At 38.3% G+C, this 23,199-nt stretch overlaps 1 protein-coding gene across 2 annotated transcripts in view; it reads right to left on the bottom strand.

The window, feature by feature from the left end:
* ITGA8 (integrin subunit alpha 8) overlaps window positions 1-23,199 on the bottom strand; it is a 227,043-nt gene that overhangs the window by 137,144 nt on the left and 66,700 nt on the right. For both annotated transcript variants that reach the window (XM_049881925.1, XM_049881924.1), the window contains exons 11-13: window positions 20,048-20,100; window positions 4,337-4,542; window positions 1,630-1,821 (exon numbers count right to left, since the gene is read on the bottom strand). In XM_049881925.1, coding sequence (XP_049737882.1) covers window positions 1,630-1,821; window positions 4,337-4,542; window positions 20,048-20,100 — 451 coding nt within the window. The remainder of the gene's footprint in view (window positions 1-1,629; window positions 1,822-4,336; window positions 4,543-20,047; window positions 20,101-23,199) is intronic.

Raw genomic sequence — 23,199 nt, 5'->3', positions numbered from 1 at the left:
TGAAAAAAGCATAGTTAAGAGATAACCAATTACTAACATTGTACTTACTATAATTTTTCTTTTCCCTCACTACCTTCCTCCCCTCCCCCTTTTTTTCCCCTCCCTAAAGGGAATATTCCTTGAGGGAAAAGTTGTTTTATATTTCTCTCCTTGCTAGCCCTTATTTGGGACATGTTTTCCTTTCAAAGGAAGTCAATGGACTAGCTATTTGATCAACACATACTTTACTTCCTTTACCTGGTGGAAGGCACAGCCATTCTATCTGGCAAGTTCCCTGGTTTTAAGGGTAGGAAAAAGAAGACTATGGAAAGCATAGTGAACAGAAGTAACTTTCTAAGTTAACTATTTACCTAAAATCGCAACTCAGGAGTTGAGTTTCATTAATCACCCTAACACATTTTGGGTAGGAATCACATAAGGCACCTAGATTTTTGAATTATTTAAAATTAAGATACACAGTGTGTAAGAGAACTCCAACCCTCCACCTCCAAAAAAAAAAAAAAAAAACAACAACTAGCCATCACTGATGAGACTACAAGAAAATAAATGTAAATAAATACTCTTGAAATTGCCACAGGTAGAAAGCATTAGTATACAATATAATACCACACTACAACGTCTATGTTAGCGTCATAAGAAGTTTCTGGCAAATGTATAAGAATATGTTGTAGTATAATAGTCCCAGAGGAGAAGAGAAAGCCAAAGCATCGCAATGAGTGGTGTATATTTAGGCAGTCAGCTTACTGGAATGCTGCCCCAAACCAGAAAAAAAACTCTACGCATGAAAAATACCCAATTTAGAGGAGCAAATGGTGGAAAGAGACGAGGGTTTAATAAATAGTTGAAACTGTCAGTTAACTATTAATGATGATTTCTACTTATTGAAACCATGTTAAACTAACCAATATTAAAGAGAAAATTGAGCCATAAAACCAAGAAGTCAAATGTTCTCTGCTAAAAACTCTAATTACTGAAGTAATTCTTTAAGGCAAATGAGCATTTTCATACAGCTTTCACAAAACATGAATCATCTATTAGTGCTTCATGGGTGTCCAGGAGCCCTCAATATGAATTAGGTAATTAACCAAGTCGATGATTCCTATCATAAACTAGCTTTTTTTTTTTTTTTTTTGTCAGTCTTTAAAATATTCAATATATCTTCCAACAACCTTAAAAGATGGCTGGAAAATATTTATGCTGTAAAACATGAACTTTATGACAGAAACACTGAGGTCCATAAGTTAATTAATAGGAATTATGAGCTCAAAAGAGAATTACAGGGTTAAACGAAATTGCTCTAAAAAGGTATCTGATGCAACTGCCTTTGTCAACGGAGACCAAGGTACTGAGAGACTGCAAATGAAAACTTCTGTTGTAAAGTGGACAAGTTTTATGTTCAATGTAGCTTTTTAAACCATCTTTCCTTCCGAATATTGTCTCTTGGCAGCAGAGGGAGTGTTTGTTTTGTCTGCCTTCAAAATCTCATGAAAGTCATGCTGGAACCATACACAAAAAAACCTGTGCCATGTTTCAGCTTGACATTCGCCTTTATGAGGGAAGTGCTCAGGCATGATGCATTTTCCAGAGAATGGAAGTGGATTCTCCTGTGGGAGTAACAGAAAACTTTACCTGGGTAATCATTCTTGTCTATGTCCGAATCTCCTCTTAAAGTAAAACCAAATCCTGAAGGGACAGCCTGTGAGGCCCAAGCTCCTTGCAGAATTTGGGAAGGCTTTATGTTTAACCCGTCCTTGTTTCCGTTGTAAATGAGCACTTTGCCTTGTTGGTCCTTGCCTGCAAAGGGCGCTCCAATTGCAATGTCTATAAAGAGAAACATATAAAAATACTTTTTTAAAGGAAGGAAGAATGCTTTACAAATAGAATTAAGTACAATAAAAGAGCAGTATCAAAAAAATCCAAAGTGCTTCTTGAATTTTCTGTGAGAATTCAGTAATACTGCAGCATTACTAAATTTTTGTTGTCTTTTATCCATCCAGCAAATTTTTATTGAGTGCCTACTATGTGCTGGATACAGTGAACAAGGCACTCAAAGCCCTTGGTTTTAAGAAGTTTACATTCTGGGGCAGGTAACAGATAATTTGAATAAGGAAATAATCCAGAAAATACCAAAAAAAGGAATAAATACAAAGCAGAGAATTAAAAAAAGGGTGATATGATGGAGATTGGTTGGATTGTTATTTTAGATTAGGTGGTCATACAAGGTGTCTCTGAGGCTGACATTTAAAGTAAAAACTGAAGGGATAAGAACGAGCTGACCATGTGAATGAGTGGGAATTGACTCGACGGCAACGGGTTTGGTTTTTTTTGACCATGTGAAAATGTGACATAAGAGCACCATCAGAGGGAACCACGGGCCAGAGGCCCAAAGGTGGAAGGAGCTTGGACAGTTTGAGGAATAGCCATATGGCTTGTCCACAGGGAGTCTTTGTGAGAGATGGGGGAATCTGAGACAAATCACAGCATTTGTTAAACCAGGTGAGGTGCCTTAGCAGGGTACTTACAGGGTCGTTGTTTTGTTTGCTTGTTTTTTGATTTCAAACACATCTCTTTCCCCAAGATTATATTGTGTAATGGTTACATAGTCTCATGAGGAAGGAAAGACCCAGTATATAGTTGAAGACACTGGAGAACCTAGAGAGAGTCATATCTCCTGATTCCCACTTAAATATATCAATGAGTGAAAGTTACCTTTCATACATTTTTGGTTTAGAATTGTTCTGAACAATAAACACTTAGTTTCCTTTGAAATAGAGTTTCAATAACATGGCAATCACAGTGGATCATAGTATGTGTCCTCATTTGTTATTCATTCACTACTCTTTGCTCTTAGGTAGGCTTGGATAAGACTGAAAAGTTATGATTAAATATTCTGTTATGAGTATTATAAGTCCATTTTCCTTTAACAGGTAAAGTTAAACGGTCTGAAAGCCCAGATTGCTGTAGAAAATAGCTATGTCGTCACAACATAGAGAAAAGGAGCCTTTTCTTCACTTGTTCTAAGTCAGTTACTTTATGTCTGTTCTCATGTTTGATCCTGGTGAGTTTGCCATTATTTTATCCATGTTACACTTAAGGAAACCAAGACTCAGAGAGAATAAGAACCCCTTTAAAGTTGTTCTCTTAGCTCTTAAAAATATCATCAAGCATTTGAGAGAGAAGACAAATAGAAGAAAATGTGATTTAAAAAAAAGACAATGCCATAGATAACATCATTTAATTCCCTAGGGTGCTCTTTGGCATTATAAATAAGAAGTGAAATACAGTAGTTTTTGAAAATAGCAAACGAGTTAAAGGTGAGCTTGTCTTTTTTTAAATTTCCCTGGAACCATGAGCTTTTAATTTGTTTTTATGTTTCATGGTACTTTAAAAATTGCTATTTATACATTGCTGGAATCTGCTTTTGCAAAGATCCCATAAAGGTGCTCGTGAATACTGATTTGATCTGAATACACCTGAGGCCATTTGATTAGGGTAAATTCCTGTACTTCCTCACTCAATCAAGAAACCCACCATAACTAGGTTCTTAACTTAAAGGCCCTAGGATGGATGTAACGTTTTGTGTGAGTTTGCATCTTCTTCTAAGGAAAGGGTACTCAGGAGGCATGCATAAATTCCTAAGTTAAAGAACTATAACCCTAAACCAACAATTTAGCACTAATTTACTGCAAACATTGAAACTGCTTTCAAGTGAAAATTTACAAACCAATTAAAACTCAGCATAACTCATACGTAACCCACATAGATTAATCAGAAGGTGATATCCTTACCAACATATCAACCATGTATTAATTTGTCTTCTTTCTATACTTATAGCAGATTCTGTAGTTCTTTTCAAGTCACTAAATCCACACACCAATTTTAAAAATAATTTGCTGCCTTTAGTCAAGATCTGTTATATTGTTGTTGTTGTTGTTCGGTTTGTTGCTTCAGTTCCAACTCACAGTGACTCTACAGGACAGAGCTGAACTGCCCTATAGGGTTTCGAAGGAGTAACCATTCTCTAGTGGATTTGAACTGCTGACCTTTTGGTTAGCAGCCGAGCTCTTAACCACCACACCACCAGGGCTCCTGATCATGACATCCTAAATTGAACATGAGAAAATTTCATGTAACACTTATACTTATCCAAACATATAAACTTTAAATTGCCTTGAGATTCCTGATAGCTTATTAAAAATTGATCACTCCGAAACCACCAATAATAACTGTACCACACACACCACCGTGAATGCTTGAAGTGTCCATCTTTTCCCTCACACAACAGTAACATGCAATTATAACACATACACAACTTCCACGTGTGTGTTTAAGTTACCATTGTATCCATCTTGGTTCAGGTCTCCTAAATGTGCCACAGCACTGCCGAATCTCCCAAAAACCTCAGTGCCTGTCAGGACCTGCGCGTCTCTGAAGATGAGAGCGCTTGATTGCAAATACAGGTAAACTCGCCCAACTTCTTTAGGATTACTCTCAAATTCGCGTTCCATGAAGAGAGGTGCCCCAATCAATATGTCATCCATTCTGTGGGGAACAAAGAAAGGTCAGTGCACCTGTGGGACTAAGACTCTTTCTGGTGAATTTATAATTAACTGCGTTAATACATTTTCGGTTGGTATTTTTTCTTTTCCGAGCAACATTTTACAATCCTCATATTTCCTTCATTGCTTTGCTATGCCTAAGGAGTTGAATGTTGTAAGGAAATAAGAGCTGTTAAATTACCACATCAAACTTCCTAACTACCTTAAAAATTATGGCTTTAAGAAAACCACAGATAGTTTACCTTTTTCAGCTTTTTAGTGCATTTCTAGAAACTGTAGTTAAACGATATCAAATTGACCTAAATAGGTTTTTCCAAAAGTAGATTACAGTTTGTCTAAAATTTATATAATGATACATTTAAATTATTCAGTTTTCTGCATAATAAGTCTTAAAATAGTTTTGTCTTTTCCTTCCTCTTCCTATTTAAATAAAGCAGAGGTCAGAGAGGGGCTATAATACTGGCTAGAGAGATAGAAACCAAAATTTTCATTCCAAAGAAAATGTATAGGTTTTCTTTGTATATATAGGTAGATATTATAGCAGGAAGCTAGTCGATGGTTTTTAAGGTTGAAAATTCAAGAACTAGACATCTAAGCAAATTATTTAGAGATAAAGAGATAACCACCAGGAGAATAAACACAAAATTGGTTAATGGTGTTTCCTTCATGGAACCAGACGGATGCGAAGAAGAACAGAGCAGAAGCTGTTGATCTTCACTATGATTCTTCTAAACTATTTGATTTTTTAGAACCATATTCATGTATTATTTTTATTCTTAACAAGTTCAGGGAAACTCACAGCAGCTGACATTCATAGTTAGTATGAGCTCCGCTAACATCTGCATGAAGACACCTATATCCTGGCAGATGTAATAATCCAAAAAAGGACCTGAGGCAGAAATACAAATTTGCATTTGACTTCCATGGCCCTGTAGATTCAGTAATATGCGGAAGTTTGCCAAGTAAACTAATTACTAAAATATCATCATTAACCTAAAAGGCAGGGAGGAGGAGCAAGAAGCTTCCTTTAAAATCTGAGTGGGCTGCAAAGACTCTTCACCATTGCTTTGACCCACCTTTCTTGTCTACTTCTCTCCTTCTTTGTGTTCATCTACTGTTTATTTTAAAGTATAATTCCATAGATACCCAGTGTACCTACTATGTTTAAGATGCTGTGATAGATGATTTAAAGAATACAGAGATGACTATTAGGTCTTTTCTGCCTCCAATTAATTCACAAGTGAGGTCAAATTGTTACACACGTAACTATAAAACCAAGTAAGGTAGGAAAAATTATAGGAGAGATCCAAACAGAATGCTGGGGTCACTGGACAAAGGGGAGGCTGTGTGCTTGGAGGGGATGAAATAAGCTGCATGGAAGAGATGCATCGGACCTGGATAGAACTCTGATAGGTGAATCTAGAGGTAGGCTTTCTAGGTGGTGGTGCTGAGAACCAAGGCAATGCCCCTGAATGAGATCAGTGAGTGGTCCAGGTGGGCTTGATGTTGAGGTAACTAGGTGACTGCAATGAATAAATCACTTAAGATGATTCTTTCTCTCACACACACACCTATAAAAAAGCATTTAATAAATGGTAGGTATTATGATAATAAACGGTAGGCTGTGATGCTGGAAGCTATGCCACCGGTATTCAGGCACCAGCAGAGTCACCCATGGAGGACAGGTTTCACCTGAGCTTCCAGACTAAGACAGACTAGGAAGAAGGACCCGACAGTCTACTTCTGAAAAGCATTAGCCAGTGAAAACCTTATGAAGAGCAGTGGAACACTGTCTGATATAGTGCTGGAAGATGAGCCCCCCAGGTTGGAAGGCACTCAAAAGACGACTGGGGAAGAGCTGCCTCCTCAAAGTAGAGTTGACCTTAATGATGTGGATGGAGTAAAGCTTTCAGGACCTTCATTTGCTGATGTGGCATGACTCAAAATGAGAAGTGGCTGCAAACATCCATTAATAATTGGAGCCTGGAATGTATGAAGTATGAATCTAGGAAAATTGGAAATAGTAAAAAATGAAACAGAATGCATAAACATCAATATCCTAGGCATTAGTGAGCTGAAATGGACTGGTATTGGCCATTTTGAATCAGACAATCATATAGCCTACTATGCTGGGATTGACAACTTGAAGAGGAATGGTGTTGCATTCATTGTCAAAAGAACATGTCAAGATCTATCATGAAGTACAACTCTGTCAGTGATAGGATAATATCCATATGCCTAAAAGGAAGACTAGTTCATACAACTGTTATTAAAATTTACACACCAACCACTAAGGCCAAAGATGAAGAAATAGAAGATTTTTATCAGCTGCTGCAGTCTGAAATTGATAGAACATGCAATCAGGATGCATTGATAATTACTGGTGACTGGGATTCGAAAGTTGGAAACAAGAAGGATCAATAGTTGGAAAATATGGCCTTGGTGATAGAAACAATGCTGGAGATCAAATGATAGAATTTTGAAAGATCAATGACTTCTTCATTGCAAATACTTTCTTACATAACATAAATGGCGACTATACACGTGGATCTCATAGACGGAATACATAGGAATCAAATCGACTATGTCTGCGGAAAGAGACAATGGAAAAGCTCGATATCATCAGTCAGAACAAGGCCAAAGGCCAACTGTGGAATGGACCATCAATTGCTCATATGCAAGTTCAAGCTGAAACTGAAGAAAATCAGAGCAAGTCCACGAGAGCCAAAATATGACCTTGAGTATATCCCATCTGAATTTAGAGACCATTCTGAAGAATAGATTTGACTCATTGAACACTAGTGACCAAAGACCAGACAAGTTGTGGAATGACATCAAGGACATCATACATTAAGAAACTGAGAGGTCATTGACAAGACAGGAAAGAAAGAAAAGACCAAGATGGATGTCAGAGGAGACTCTGAAACTTGCTCACGAATCTCAAGCAGCTAAAGCAAAGGGAAGAAACGATAAAGTGAAAGAGCTGAACAGGAGATTTCAAAGGGTGGCTCGAGAAGACAAAGTGAAGTATTATAATGAAATGTGCAAAGACCTGGAGGTAGAAAACCAAAAGGGAGGAACACACTTGGTGTTTCTCAAGCTGAAAGAACTGAAGAAAAAAATTCAAGCCCTGAGTTGCAATATTGAAGGATCCTACAGAGAAAATATTAAACGATGCAGGAAGCATCAAAAGAAGATGGAAGGAATACACAGAGTCATTATACCAAAAAGAATTAGTCGATGTTCCACCATTTCAAGAGGTGGCATATGACCAGGAACTGATGGTACTGATGGAAGAAGTCCAAGCTGCTCTGAAGGCATTGGTGAAAAACAAGGCTCCAGGAATTGACGGAATATCAATTGAGATGTTTCAACAAACGGATGCAGCGCCGGAGGTGCTCACTTGTCTATGCCAAGAAATATGGAAGACAGCTTCCTGGCCAACTGCCTGGAAGAGATCCATATTTATGCCTATTCCCAAGAAAGGTGATCCAGTCGAATGTGGAAATTATAGAACAATATCATTAATCTCACATGCAAGGAAAATTTTGCTGAAGATCATTCAAAAATGGCTGCAGCAGTATATCGACAGGGAACTGCCAGAAATTCAGGCTGGTTTCAGAAGAGGACGTAGAACCAGGGATATCATTGCTGATATCGGACGGATCCTGGCTGAAAGCAGAGAATACCAGAAAGAAGTTTACCTGTGTTTTACTGACTATGCGAAAGAATTCAACTGTGTGGATCATAACAAATTATGGATAACATTGCAAAGAATGGGAATTCCAGAACACTTAATTGTGCTCATAAGGAACCTTTACATAGATCAAGAGGCAGTTGTTTGGACAGAACAAGGGGATATGAGTGGTTTAAAGTCAGGAAAAGTGTGTATCAGGGTTGTATCCTTTCACCATAACTATTTAATCTGTATGCTGAGCAAATAATATGAGAAGCTGGACTACACGAAGATGAACGGGGCATCAGGATTGGCAGAAAACTAATTAACAACCTGCATTATGCAGATGACACAACCTTGCTTCCTGGAAGTGAAGAGGACTTGAAGCACTTACTAATGAAGATCGAAGACCACAGCCTTCAGTATGGATTACACCTCAACATAAAGAAAACAAAAATCCTCACAACTGGACCAATGAGCAACATCACGATAAACGGAGAAAAGATTGAAGTTGTCAAGGATTTCATTTTACTTGGATCCACAATCAACAGCCATGGAAGCAGCAGTCAAGAAATCAAAAGACGCATTGCATTGGGCAAATCTGCTGCAAAGGACCTCTTCAAAGTGTTGAAGAGCAAAGATGTCACCCTGAAGACTAAGGTGCACCTGACCCAAGCCGTGGTATCTTCAATCACCTCATATGCATGTGAAGGCTAGACAGTGAATAAGGAAGACTGAAGAAGAATTGATGCCTTTGAATTGTGGTGTTGGCGAAGAATATTGAATATACCGTGGACTGCCAAAAGAACTAACAAATCTGTCTTGGAAGAGGTACAGCCAGAATGCTCCTTAGAAGGAAGGATGGTGTGACTGCATCTTACATACTTTGGACATGTTGTCAGAAGAGATCAGTCCCTGGAGAAGGACAACATGCTTGGCAAAGTACAGGGTCAGCCGAAAAAAGGAAGACCCTCAACTAGGTGGATTGACACAATAGCTACAACAATGAGCTCAAACATAACAATTGTAGGGATGGTGCAGGACCGGGCAGTGTTTCGTTCTGTTGTGCATAGGGTTGCCATGAGTTGGAACCAACTCGACAGCACCTAACAGCAGGTATTATGAGGGAGCCTTGGTGGCGCAGTGGTTAAGCTCTCAGCTGCTAACTGAAACGCTGGTGCTTTGAACCCACAGCTGCCCAGGGGGAGAAGAATGTGCCTGTCAGTTGCCATAAAGATTACAGCCTTGGAAACAGTATGGGGCAGTTCTACCCTGTCCTATAGGGTCACTATGAGTCAGAATTGACTCAACAGCAGTGGGTTTGGTTTTGGTTTTAGGTATTATGAAGGCATTGGGCTAGCTGTACACAATATTGTGTACAAAATACATAATATTTTTTATCATTTCATAGCAATTCATACAGAAAGAGTTTCAGTTTAAAAGTGCAGAACGCATTCACCTTCTCCCTTTTGTCGTGGAGCTAAAAGCAAGGTGAAGCATAACTCTGGGATAATCTGGGGCTGCAGCTATTTCTAGAATAAGCTCTTGTCTATCCACAGCAGGGGACGTAACAGAGAGAAAAGCAGCTTATTTCTGATTGACCGAAGCTGTTATCAAGGCACTGGGTGGCTGTGGGCTAGAAATACCTGAGCAATAGCTATGATTTTGTTCCTAGATTATAAAACGTAAGTTAGATTACCAAACTTTGATAATTTTTTTTTCCTCAAAGTATTCCAAATAAATGCATTTTCTTTAAGAAAAATAAAATAAAAAGTTGTTCCCACTGTTTGTCATCCTGCTGAGAGGAGAGCAGGGATTGGGGACGTCCCAGCCTTTAACCTTACCTTAGACAAGTCCTGGTTGCCTCTATTTCTGTTATTATTGTCAGTATCTAAAGGCATAAACACCTAATTGTGTGTTGCTGTCTTGCAGCCTTGAAGTAAGACATTTAAAATCATTGGTGCTAAATTGCAGAGATTTAGCGGAGCAATTTTCTCATTCTATAAAGGAGGAGACCTGGTGGTACAGTGGTTGAGAGCTGGGTTGCTAACCAAAAGACTGGCAGCTTGAATTCACCACCTGCTCCTTGGAAACCCTCTAAGGCAGTTCTGCTCTGTCCTATGGGGTCACTATGAACCAGAATCGACTTAAGGGTAAAAATTTTTTTTTTAAATAAAGAAGGAATAGAAAAAAAAAAAAAACCCAGTTGCCTTTGAGCTGGACTTGTGGCAACACCATGTGCTGCAGAGTAGCACTGTGCTCCCTAATGGCTGTGATCTTTCAAAAGCAGATCACCAGGCTCTTTTTCCATGATATCTCTGGGTGGGTTTCGAACTGCCAACCATTTGGTTCTAGCCTAGTGCTTACCCATTTGTGCCACCCAGGGACTCCAGAAAGCTATGTAATTTATCCTTGAGGGTATGAACATGACTCGCGCTGACCCAGTTAGCTTACTACATTTCTCATTGCCAACAACAGAGTTCTGGAAATGGAAAATTCTTAGACCTACCATTGTGTCAAAGGCTAGCACATCCATGGAATCCTTAGATTCTCGGAGTAAGATGACAACATGGATCTGTTTTCTTAGAACTAATTCCCTAGACATTTAAGTGTAAGTCTTCTAAAATGTTGTAAACTTCAAAAAAAAGAAAGAGGCATTTGTTATTAATTTGTAATTGTGTTCTCTTTAGGGTCGAGAGACAATGACTGTCTTGGATTGAATTGGTACAATATGCCTTGTAGAATATTTTGTACTTAGTGTAAATATTATTTTATATTAACAGTACCACTTAATAATCCCAACATATATTATTGTTTAGGGTGGTGTTTTTAAATCAGAGATCTGCAACCCATTAGTGAATTGTGAAATTAATTTTGTGGGTCTCAACCAGCAATTTTTTAAAAATAAAACAGAATACAATAGAAAATATCACGTTATAATAAGTATAAATGTTCCATGAAACTTTGGTTTCATTTGTGTGTGTGTGTGTGTGAACGTACTGGTTAGCAATGTAAATTGCATTTCTTATTGTGGACCACATGCAAAATTGGTTGAAAAACCACCACAGTCAGCCACGTGCCAGTACACACACACACACACACACACACACACCTGTTGCAGTCGAGTCGATTCTGACTCATAGTCACCCTACAGGACAGAGCAGAATTGCCCCATAGAGTTTCCAACGAGTGCCTGGAGGATTCAAACCTCTGACCTTTTGGTTAGCAGGTGTAGCACTTAACCACTACACCACCAGGGTTTCCATGTGCCAGTAGGCTATTTTAAAATTTTATTTGTCAAATTCTTACGTACACTCAATTCAAGCTTAAAGTTTTAAAATACTTACTAGTAAAAGTATTTTTCACTGACCTTCTGAAAATTAGTTGTGTAAGAGGCTGGGTACCCTTCTAAGAGAATATTAAGAAAAAAAAAATCTCAAAGCAGAACAGTGATGAAGAAACAACAATATTGTGGTTTTTACTAAAACCATTTTCTCTGCTTGAGACGTTAGTGATTTGGATGAGATCAAAGTTAATCTGTATATACATTTCATAAAAGTAGGACATATTCACTAAGCTTCTTTTTATCTGAAGTGTTGAAATGTTTAAGCACAGTTTTCTTTTTAATCCTTGAGAGGCATTCATTTTTTTATCTCTTTTTTTTAATGTCTAAATACACTCTGATAACCTGATGGATGCAACACGAGGCTCAGTTTCTCATTCTTCACGTTTTTTGAGACAGAAACAGTACGAATATTTTCCTCAAAAATGAAGCATACATAGGGTGATTAAAGAGAAGAGAAAGAGTAAGAGAACCCTCCAATGAGAATATTCAACATAAAAAAATATTCAACATGAAGCAGCTGAATTCAAGTTTTCTGCAGTCAACTGGTGCTAATCCATTGATTTAACATATAAACTTTTCTATATTTCTTTTTTTCCCAATAGTATGTATTGCATGCCAGTGTCCATGACTAATTTTCAGAACATAGTTATTTACTAAAAGAATTCAAAATTCTTTTTAGCTGGGTGCTAGGGTTGATAGCTAAAAATAGCTAATAAACCTGCTTTATAATAGTCAAGAGTGAATACAACTTATTAATTATAGAAATCAATCTAAATTATAATCTATGTTCTAGTTTTCACTTTTTTTTAAACCAACTTTAATAGATTTTCTACCAAATTCAATCTAATGATACATTCTATACAAGTGAATACACTTGGACTAAAACTGGGACAAAATCATAGTTACTCAAAGCTGCTTCCCTTCAAATAAAATTTCTCTAAAATACTCCCAAGCTAACCATCGTGTCATGGGACAACTCAGTCAACCGGCATGATATAGTTCATAAAGATAATGTTCTACACCCTGGTTTGGTGAGTAGTGTCTGTCTGGGGCCTTAAAAGCTTGCGAGTGGCCACCTAAGATACAACTATTGGTCTCTTCCCATATGGAGCAAAAGAGAATGAAGGAAATCGAAGACTCAAAGAAGAAACTAGTCCACAGGACTAATAGCCCACATGACTCTTCTGGCCTGAGGGCAGAAGAACTAGATGGTGCTGGGCTACCATAATGGACTGTTCTGACCAGGGACACAACAGAATGTCCTGGATAGAATGAGAAAAAAATGTAGAACGAAACTCAAATTCCTAAAAAAAAAAAAGAGAAAGAAAAAGAACAGATTTAGTGTACTGATAGAGACTAGAGGAACCCTCAGGACTATTGCCTTACGACAGTCTTAACTGGAAATGAAGCCACTTCCAGAAGTCCCCTTTCTGCCATATAACAGGCTGGCTTATAAAATAATCAATATCCTCGAGGAATGTGCTCCCTTAAACAGTCAACTCTAAGAGAACAAACAGTCAACACTGACCCAAAAGCAAGGATGAGAAGGCAAAGAAGGGCAGGGAAGCTAGATAAGCAGAAATAGAACAAACAGAATAGAATTAATGAGAATGCTGACACATTTCGAAAATAGTGACCAATGTCATGGAACATTTTGTACTAAAATTGTCAAATGGGAACCTAATTTTTGGTGTAAATTTGCACCTAAAACACAGTAAAATAAAATAAAGTGCTCCTAAGTTAACTACTAAGAATCTAGTTCAGTTTCACTCCTTTGGCCCTGCAGAGGCTATAAACAAAAACAGTGTAGAAAATGTCAGTGGATTAAATTGTATTTCTGTGAATTTTTAAAAGAGTATAATACTGTAAGATTCAAATATCATATGAAAAAACAGATTTGCTTAGGCTCAAGATGAAAAATGCCATCTTCATTTTTTCTTAACAAGTCTGTCCAGAAATTCCTAACAGAATTTACACAGCCTGGGTTTGCAACACTGGCTATCTTAAGGTAACGAAACTTAAGTTAATTTCACCAGCTTGTTTATGTTTTCAAAACAGCCTCAGGCTTGACAATATCAACCATCAAGCAGGATGTACATACTTTTTTGATCTAAACTCTTTGGGAGGCTACTTAGCCTACTTGTAATACCTAAACATTTTTTTTTTCCAAATAAAAAATTACTGGGGAAAATTGTCACCAGTTTACTCATTTGGTCACATTACTTAATGACGCTGTCTTATTTTCCTGATGTTGAGATTTTGGGGCACTGGTGGGAACCTTGCTTTTCTTGCACAGCGGATAGAGAGGATGACAGATGTTGCCAAAAAATGTTCTCTAGGTAGCCTCATGCGCAATTGTACTTCATTATCTCCGGGCTGGGGTAAAGAAAGTCCAAGCCCAGTCTGATCCCACAAGAGGCAGGGGCCCTCACTTCTGAACCATGAATAATCAGCTAAACAATTGATGTTCTTATATGAAAACCTTAAAAAAAAAGGCTGTTGGGAAATTAGGAATTTTGATAAAAAATGGAAACTAAATCTCAGTTCCAGTACTGAACTTCCCTGGGTGATCAATGCTCACTGACAACTCCTTGTTGTTGTTGTTGTTGTTAGCTGTTGTTGAGCAGATTTTGACTCATCCTGACCCCATGTGTGCAGAGTAGAACGACTCCACAGGGTTTTCAAGGCTCTGACCTTTCAAAGCAGATCTCCAGGTACCTCTAGAGGCATGTCTGGTGAGCTCGAACTGCCAATCTTTAGGCTAGTAGTTGAGCGCTTACCCTTTGCACCACCAGGGACTCCTGATAACTTCTTGTTATTGTTGTGTGCTATCGAGTCAACTCTGACTCATAGCGACCCTACAGGACAGAGTAGAACTGCCCCATAGGGTTTCCTAGGCTGAGATCTTTACAGGAGCAGATCGCCAGGTCTTTTCTCTTAGAGAGCCACTGGTGGGTTCAAACCGCTGATCTGTCCGTTAGCAGCCAAGCACGGAACCATTGTGCCACCAGAAAAAAAAAAAAATTTTTTTTTTTTTTGAGCTCCCGATAATTACTTAATCGTTGATAAATGCTGAGAAAGCTAAAGAGGGCTTTGTGAATTAAAAACAAACAAAAGATTTTTAGGACTTATAAACTCAAATTATTTATTAATCATAATGTCTCAGTAAAATACAGATTAGTGCAGCTATTTTTAATTTAATCAAACTGATTTTTCTTGTATGCCATGACACAAAAACTATTTATAGATTTTTTTTTTTTCTCATTAGTTGTTTTTAGCATTGCTTGAGACAATGTCAAAGTTCCTTGGATGAAAATAACTTTGAAATGATGATTTCATGTTTTTAAAGTGCAAGTAAGACCTTGCTTATACAAAAAATGGAAATTAAATGCACACTTAGTCTTAATAGGAATGTAGATTCTTATCAATGGTCTAAATAGAGTAAAAAAAATTTGAGAAAGATTTCCTTGCACATGAAATATACATATATGCTATTCTTTTACCACAACCCTTATTTAAGGTTATTGGTTTTTTGTTTTTGTTAGTGATAAATACATTGGTTTATCTCAAATTTCCAGCTTTTTTAAAAATAAGTGAGAGGTTTACCAGTCATTTTACTCATGTATTAGATTGAAAATTCCTAACAATAATAAATTATAAACCTTTGTTTACAAACCTTTGAAGACTGAAATGATATTGCTCCCTAGTAGATATTTTATAGAGCTTAGTACCGAGTTCTCTGTATGTAGTGAAAAAATATTAATTAGGTAAGTCAGCACAAGGTGTGGGTACAAATCGATACCTCCCCTCTAATTAGCTTGTGATCTTGGACAATTCAGTTAACTTTTGTGCCAAGTTTCCTTGGATAGCTTCACTAGGTTGAAGTGTGGACGGCCTAAGTTATTAAACCCGTTAAACTGAAGGGAGTTTGAGAGGGGAAAAAAAATGATCCTATGTATGACTGAATTTTGTTGTTTAGCAGCAATATTAGGCTCTACCAAAGTTTCAGTTATAGAATAGAGAAGATGTCTGCATTTGAAACTGCCTACAAACTGGGAAGATCAAATCTATAACGTCCATGAACATTTTATTTGAGATAGGGGTTCGTGTTCACTGCAAAATTCCGTGGTGGGACCTTAGGCAGCAGTCTTAGGAACTCTGCTTGAAATCTTGTCAGAAACTGAGAATGACAAAAGTACCCTTTCTCGACACGAGGCTATATGTATCCTATGTGTCCTGACATGGGGCCAGCACCGCAGTCTTCATCCACCATAGGAGCTTAGGGAGGGCCACAGACACACGTGATTTGCTTCGCATCTCCTTTTGCGCTAATGTTTTTCCTAGGCACCTGTCTTGCAGGCTCCTTTCTGAGGGATTTTGCTCTGGTGGTGCAACAGTTAAGCACTCAGCTGCTAACCAAAAGGTTGGCAGTTTGAATTTACCCAGCCATTCTAAAGGAGAAAGACTTGGTGATCTGCTTCCATAAAGATTGCAGCCACGAAAATCCTATGGGGCAGTTCTACTCTGTCACATGGGGTCACTATGAGTTGAAATCGACTTGAAGGCACCTAACGACAACAAGATTTCTGGGGCTGCGGGTTTCTGTCTCTGCCCTGGTAGGGCTGTTTCATATCTGCCCTGGGAACGAATAGCCATCCAGGGTAGTGAAGAAGATGACTGTTGCTATTGCTAGTGGTTTCCAAGCCTGCACCCTGGGATCAAGTCTAAATCTATTAACACAAGATGCTATATTTTCCCTATTTGTATGTACTTGAAAGGCAAGCAAAAAGTAGTTTTTCTAGAAACACAGGTGCTGCAAAGATTATAGCTAATTATCTGGTGATGTCAGACTTCAACTTGAGTTGTATATCTTTATCTGGGATGAATCTTAGTATCGTCCTTGACCAATCTCAATTGCTTCTAGAGTATACTCATTATAATAATTAAAACAAAAACAAAACAAATCCATTGCTATCAAGTCGATTCTGACTCATAGTGACCCTACAGGACAGAGTAGAACTGCCCCACTGGGTTTCCATGGAGCTGCTGGTGGATTCGAACTGCCAACCTTTTGGTTAGCAGCCATAACTCTTACCCGCTGCACTGCCAGGGCTCCATTTATAATAGGACCTGGAACTTACATAGCATCTAAGTAATTAAAAACAGCAAATTACATACACACTGGAAACCCTGGTGGCATACTGGTTAAGTGCTACGGCTGCTAACCAAGAGGTCAGCAGTTCAAATCTGCCAGGCACTCCTTGGGAACTCTATGGGGCAGTTCTACTCTGCCCTAAAGGGTCGCTATGAGTCAGAATCGACTCGATGGTAGTGGGTTTGGTTTGGTTGGGTTTGAGAATCTATGGGCACTTTATCTTTAAGGGTGACAATATTAAGTTATGGACATGTTATTCTTCAATGCAGTCTAAAGAATCTGGAAGTAGTATGCAGGACAACTTTTAAGAACATCAAGAAAAACCAAATTATCACTGGAAAATTCCTGTGTTCTTACAACCATGTTGTTTTGGTCAGAAGGAAACCAATCAGGTTCTTTTCTCACAAGTTTTTTTTTTTTTTTTTTTAACATGGTGAAAAAACGGACTATAAATGTTGTCACAACACATTGTTGTGGACTAGAGTCAGTGTGTTTCCAGGAGAGAGACAGTGCCCTGAAGGGTATGTTGTGAAATCCAGGAAAGTTAAAAGGATCCAAAACAGGACAGATCTACAGAAAGAAACACACTGAGTGAATGTGTGCTATAAAATGCTGTGTGGCTCCTAGGGGAAAAGCCCTGGAGCTTGTTGTGTCACCGTCTGTGGAGAAATGTCTCTATGCATATCTGAAAGGCCACTATGGGATTTTTTATTTTCAGGAAAGAAATCTGTACAGCATGCCATATTTTGGCCTCGTCATTCTTCAGCCATTTTCTTTCTAATAAAAGGCATCAGTAACAAATACAGTTCATTCACACTGACAACTCTTAATGACAGTCCTCAATGTTATTTTCGTAAATCAGACAACTTATGATTAAAACGATTTAATTTTAAATTAACTGCTTCTCGAGTAATACTGGCATTCAAATATACCTTCAAAATATATCCAGAATTCAATTGCCTCTATTTTCCTCCAAAAATGCTTGTTGGATGAATGAATAATCAGTATATCTTAACCTAATCATTATCTTATTATTTAAGCATCAGTCCTGCCTCACCTGGCTTATTGAAATATGCTCCCAGAATGCCCCTTGGCCGTCTAGATGGCAGCCAGCAAGCTCCTGTTAAAACCAAAGTGGAGCAGGCCACCTCCTCACTTAGAATCCTCCAGTGGCTCAGAGGACGTTGTATCCTTCCTGGAAGCACATTCTAGTCCAAAACAGAGTTTGTGTGGCACAACTATGAGTCCAAATCGACTTGACAGCAATGGGTTTATGTATAGTAGTTTGGAATAAGGCACGGTCCATGAACCTTCATAATCTGGCCCCTCATCTTATTTCTATGACTTCTCTCCTGTGCTTTCCTCCTTCACTCATTGCTCCAGCCAACCCAGTCTCTTTGCTGTTCCTCAAGTATGCCAGGAGCTCCCACCTTATGGTATTTGTACTTTTTGCTCCTAAACCTGCAAGATTCTATCATTATGGTTTCTTCCCTCATTCCTTTAGGTCTTTCCCAACTGTACCCTTATCGATGAAGCCTTTCCAGGCTACCCAATTTAAAATTGCATACTGCCCAATCTTCCCTATTCCCCTTCGGTTTTTTTGTCTTGTTTTGCTGTTTCCACATAGCACTTATCACCATTTAATGTACTCTATATTTTCCTTAAGGAGGCCTGGTGACACAGTTGTTAAAGCAATTGGCTGCTAAACAAAAGGTCAGCTGTTCAAACCCACCAGCTACTTCATGGGAGAAAGATGTGGGAGTCTGCTTCTGTAAAGATTTACAGCCTTGGAAACCCTACAGGGCAGTTCTACTCTGTCATATAGGGTCACTATGAGTTGGAATCGACTGGATGGCAATGGGTTTGGATTCGGTTTGTGTATTTTCCTTAAGGACCCCTGATGGCACAGTGGTTAAATGCTTAGTTTAACTGAAAGGTCAGCAATTCAAACCCACTAGCCGCTCTGCATGAGAAAGATGTGGCAATCTGCTTCCTTGAAGACTACATCCTTGGAAACCCTATGGAGCAGCCCTACACTGTCCTACAGGGTTACTATGAGTTGGTAGCACAACTTTCACAAGGGTGGGGTTTTTGTGTTGTTGTTCTTGGCTACATCTCAGCACCTAGAGCAGTTCTAGCTCATAGATGCTCTAGAAATATATGTTAAATGAAAGAATAATATAAACACAATTTCCAAGAGTTACAACAAAAACCAAACTTGTTGCCATTGAGTCGATTCTGACTTATAGAAACCCTATAGGACAGAGTGTAACTGCCCTATAGGGTTTCCATGGAGCAGCTGGTGGATTCGAACTGCTGACCTTGTTAGTTAGCAGCCAAGCTCTTAATCACTGTGCTCCAAGATGTACAAAAGTTACTTAAATTTATCTTCAATCATATACCACAACACAACATATAAAGCACATTTCTAGCTATACAAAAGTCATAGCTAATGTCTGTTAAAGCTTTATCTAAAATATTTAGCCCAGATCCTGGAACATAGAAAGGATTCTTCAGATATTTACTTTCTATGAAAATGTAAGCTCTGTGAGAGCAGAATTCCTGTCTGTTTTATTCACCACTGTATCTGGGGTACTAAGACAATGCCTGGAACATAGTAGGTGCTCCAAAAATACTTGCTGGGTGAATGAATAATCCGTATATCACAACCTAATCATTACCTTATTATTCAATGATTTGTTAATTTAACTCTCAATCAGGCACTTTTAGAGAATTCAAGAAGTGTTTAGTTATAACTTATCTTTGAACTAAAGATTTAAACACAGCCAAAATTTACCATAATATTGGGTCTAAGATCTACTGAAATTTGCTACCAGAGTCTCTAAAAAATAACACTGTTTTATCTTCTCTATGGGTGTTACTAGTATGTTGGTTAAAGTATTGTCAGGCGGGAAAAGAATCTATGTTTTACAATGTGCAATTGTTTCATGAATGTCTACATGTGCTAAAGGGAATTCTAGGATGAAGACAGCCAGATGAGCAAACCCTTCAGTGTCTATGAATCTGAATAGGGAGGACTATTCACTTCATAAAACTAAAGATAAAACTAAATCAAATAGTCCCCTTTTAGAAATGGCAGATGTGAAAAATCTCAGTAAAGACATAAAATAGGATGACAGAGAGTTCTTTGCTAGACACATCTTCTTGACCTGAACCAAAAGCACTAAAACAAGATAGCCTCTATTTTCTTGTTGAGGAAGTATGGAAGGATGTATCTCATTAAGGAAAAATAAAACATCTTCATAGATAAATATAATATAATTTGAATAAGGAAGGTCTTATTAACTTACCCGTCATTGTTAACATCTGATACTGTAACAGTATATCCAAAATATGATGCCATCTGCAAGGAAAAACCATAAGGTGACATATTTTGTGTTCACAAAATCATTTTTATATAATCACCTCTCAACCACTTCTGAAAGATTAATCTCATTGCAGCACATTTTTGCTTTGAAATTTACAGACTTGGACTTGGACAGAGTCTTCAAGTCATTTATTCCAACCCTTGACCCGATGTATAATTTTTCCCCACAATATCCCTGACATCTGCTTGGACATCCTGTAGAGATGCTCAACAATTAGCCCATTCAATTTCTGGACACAACTCTTAGAATACTCTTTGCTAAATTTCCCCTTCTATGAATCTAGTCTTTAATCCCACCTAGTTCTGCAGTTTTGAACCTCATCCAATAAATCTAGTAATTCCACTTCCATATGAAATCTCACATAAAAATATTTTCAAAAGAAGAACAAAGTGGGAGGCCTCACACTACCTGATGTTAGAACATATCATACTGCCACACTAGTCAAAACAGCCTGGTACTGGTATAACACCAGATACACAGACCAGTGGAACAGAATTGAGAATCCAGACATAAATCCATGCACATATGACCAGCTGATATTTGACAAAGGCCCAAAGTCAGTTAAATGGGGAAAAGACAGTCTCTTTAACAAATGGTGCTGGCATAACTGGATATCGACCTGGAAAAAAATGAAACCAGACTCATACCTCACACCACACACAAAAACTAACTCAAAATGGATCAAAGGCCTAAATATAAAATCTAAAACGAGAAGATCATGGAAGAAAAAAATAGGGACAACATTAGGAGCCCTAATACATGGCATAAACAGTATAGAAAACATTACTAACAGTGTACAAACACCAGAAGAGAAACTAGATAACTGGGAGCTCCTAAAAATCAAACACCTATGCTCATCCAAAGACTTCACCAGAAGAGTAAAAAGATTACCCACAGACTGGGAAAAAGTTTTTAGCTATGATATTTCTGATCAGTGTCTGATCTCAAAAATCTACATGATACTGCAAAAACTCAACAACAAAAAGACAAATAACCCAATTAAAAAATGGGCAAAGGATATGAACAGGCACTTCACTAAAGAAGGAATTCGAGTAACTAACAGATACATGAGGAAGTGCTCACGATCATTTGCCATTAGAGAAATGCAACTCAAAACTACAATGAGATTCCATCTTACTCAATCAAAAGGCTGGCATTAATCCCCAAAACACAAAATTATAAATGTTGGAGAGGTTGTGGAGAGACTGGAACACTTATACACAGCTGGTGGGAATGTAAAATGGTACAACCACTTTCGAAATCGATTTTGTGCTTCCTTAAAAAGCTAGAAATAGAACTATCATATGATCCTGCAATCCCACTCCTTGGGATATATCCTAGAGAAATAAGAGCCTTTACACAAATGGATATATGTACACCCATGTTCATTGCAGCACTGTTTACAACAGCAAAGAGATGGAAGCAACCAAGGTGCCCATGAATGGATGAATGGATAAATAACTAATGGTATATTCACACAGTGGAATACTATGCATTGATGAAGAACAATGATGAATCCGTGAAACATTTCATAACATGGAGAAATCTGGAAGGCATTATGCTGAGTGAAATTAGTCAGTTGCAAAAGGACAAATATTGTATGAGATCACTATTATAAGAACTCAAGAAATAGTTTAAACATGGAAGAAAATATTCTTTGACGGTTCTGAGAGTAGGGAAAGAGGGAGAGGGGTATTCACTAATTAGATAGTAGAAAAGAACTATTTTAGGTGAAGGGAAAGACAAAACACAATACAGGAGAGGTCAGCACAACTGGACTAAACCAAAAGCAAAGAAGTTTCCTGAATAAACCAAACCCTTCAAAGGCCAGGGTAGCAGGGGCGGGGGCTTGGGGACCATGGGTTCAGGGGACATCTAGGTCAATTGGCATAATAAAATCTATTAAGGAAACATTCTGCATCCCACTTTGGTGAGTGGCATCTGGGGTCTTAAATGCTAGCAAGTGGCCATCTAAGATGCATCAATTGGTCTCAACCCACCTGGAGCAAACGAAAACAAAGAACACCAAAGACCCAAGGTCATTATGAGCCCAACAGACAGAAAGGGACACATAAATCAGAGACTACATCAGCCTGAGACCAGAAGAACTAGATGGTGCCCAGCTACAACCGATGACTGCCCTGACAGGGAACACAACAGAGAATCCCTGATGGAGCAGGAGAGCAGTGGGATGCAGACCTCAAATTCTTGTAAAAAGACCAGACTTAATGATCTGACTGAGACTAGAAGGTCCCTGGAGGTCATGGTTCCCAGGCCTTCTGTTAGCCCAAGACTGGAACCATTCCCAAAGCCAACTCTTCAGACAGGGATTAGACTGGCCTATGGGATAGAAAATGATACTGGTGAGGAGTGAGCTTCTTGGCTCAAGTAGACACATGAGACTATGTGGGCATCTCCTGTCTGTAGGGGAGATGAAAAGGCAGAGGGGGACAGAGCTGGCTGAATGGACACAGGAATACAGGGTAAAGAGAAGGAGTGTGCTGTCTGATTAGGGGGAAAGCAACTAGGAGTACATAGCAAGGTGTGTACAAGATTTTGTATGAGAGACTGACTTGATTTGTAAACTTTTACTTAAAGCACAATTGTATATATATATATATATATATATATATATATTTTTTTTTTTTTTTTTTCAGTTGGTTCATCTTCCTGGCCCCTCTTTCTTAGGGATACCACATGTGTTACCAAAGGATAGATGATACCAGAAGTGGGTTGACAGGAGCTGACTTAAATGGCACTTATACTCTCTACCCTTGGGCACTTTATTTATACTATTGAAGCATAAAAAAGATTTTTAATTTTGGAGGGAGCCACATCTCAGTATCACTTTATCTTGTACTTACAGTCAATTAAAACCCGAAAACCCATTGCTGTTGAGTTGATTCTGACTCGCAGTGGCCCTGGGGGACAGGGTAGAACTGCTCCCTAGGGTTTCCAAGGAGTATCTGGTGGATTCGAACTGCTGACCTTTTGGTTAGCTGTTGTAGTTCTTAACCACTGTGCCACCAGGGATCCTCTATAGTCAACTAAGACCACTAAAACTTTTCCATGAG

Source organism: Elephas maximus, chromosome 4 (genome assembly GCF_024166365.1).
Source record: "Elephas maximus indicus isolate mEleMax1 chromosome 4, mEleMax1 primary haplotype, whole genome shotgun sequence".
In the NCBI taxonomy this organism is placed as follows: domain Eukaryota; kingdom Metazoa; phylum Chordata; class Mammalia; order Proboscidea; family Elephantidae; genus Elephas; species Elephas maximus.
Note: the sequence above shows the minus strand (reverse complement) of the source record. Positions and strands in the feature narration are given on the sequence as shown.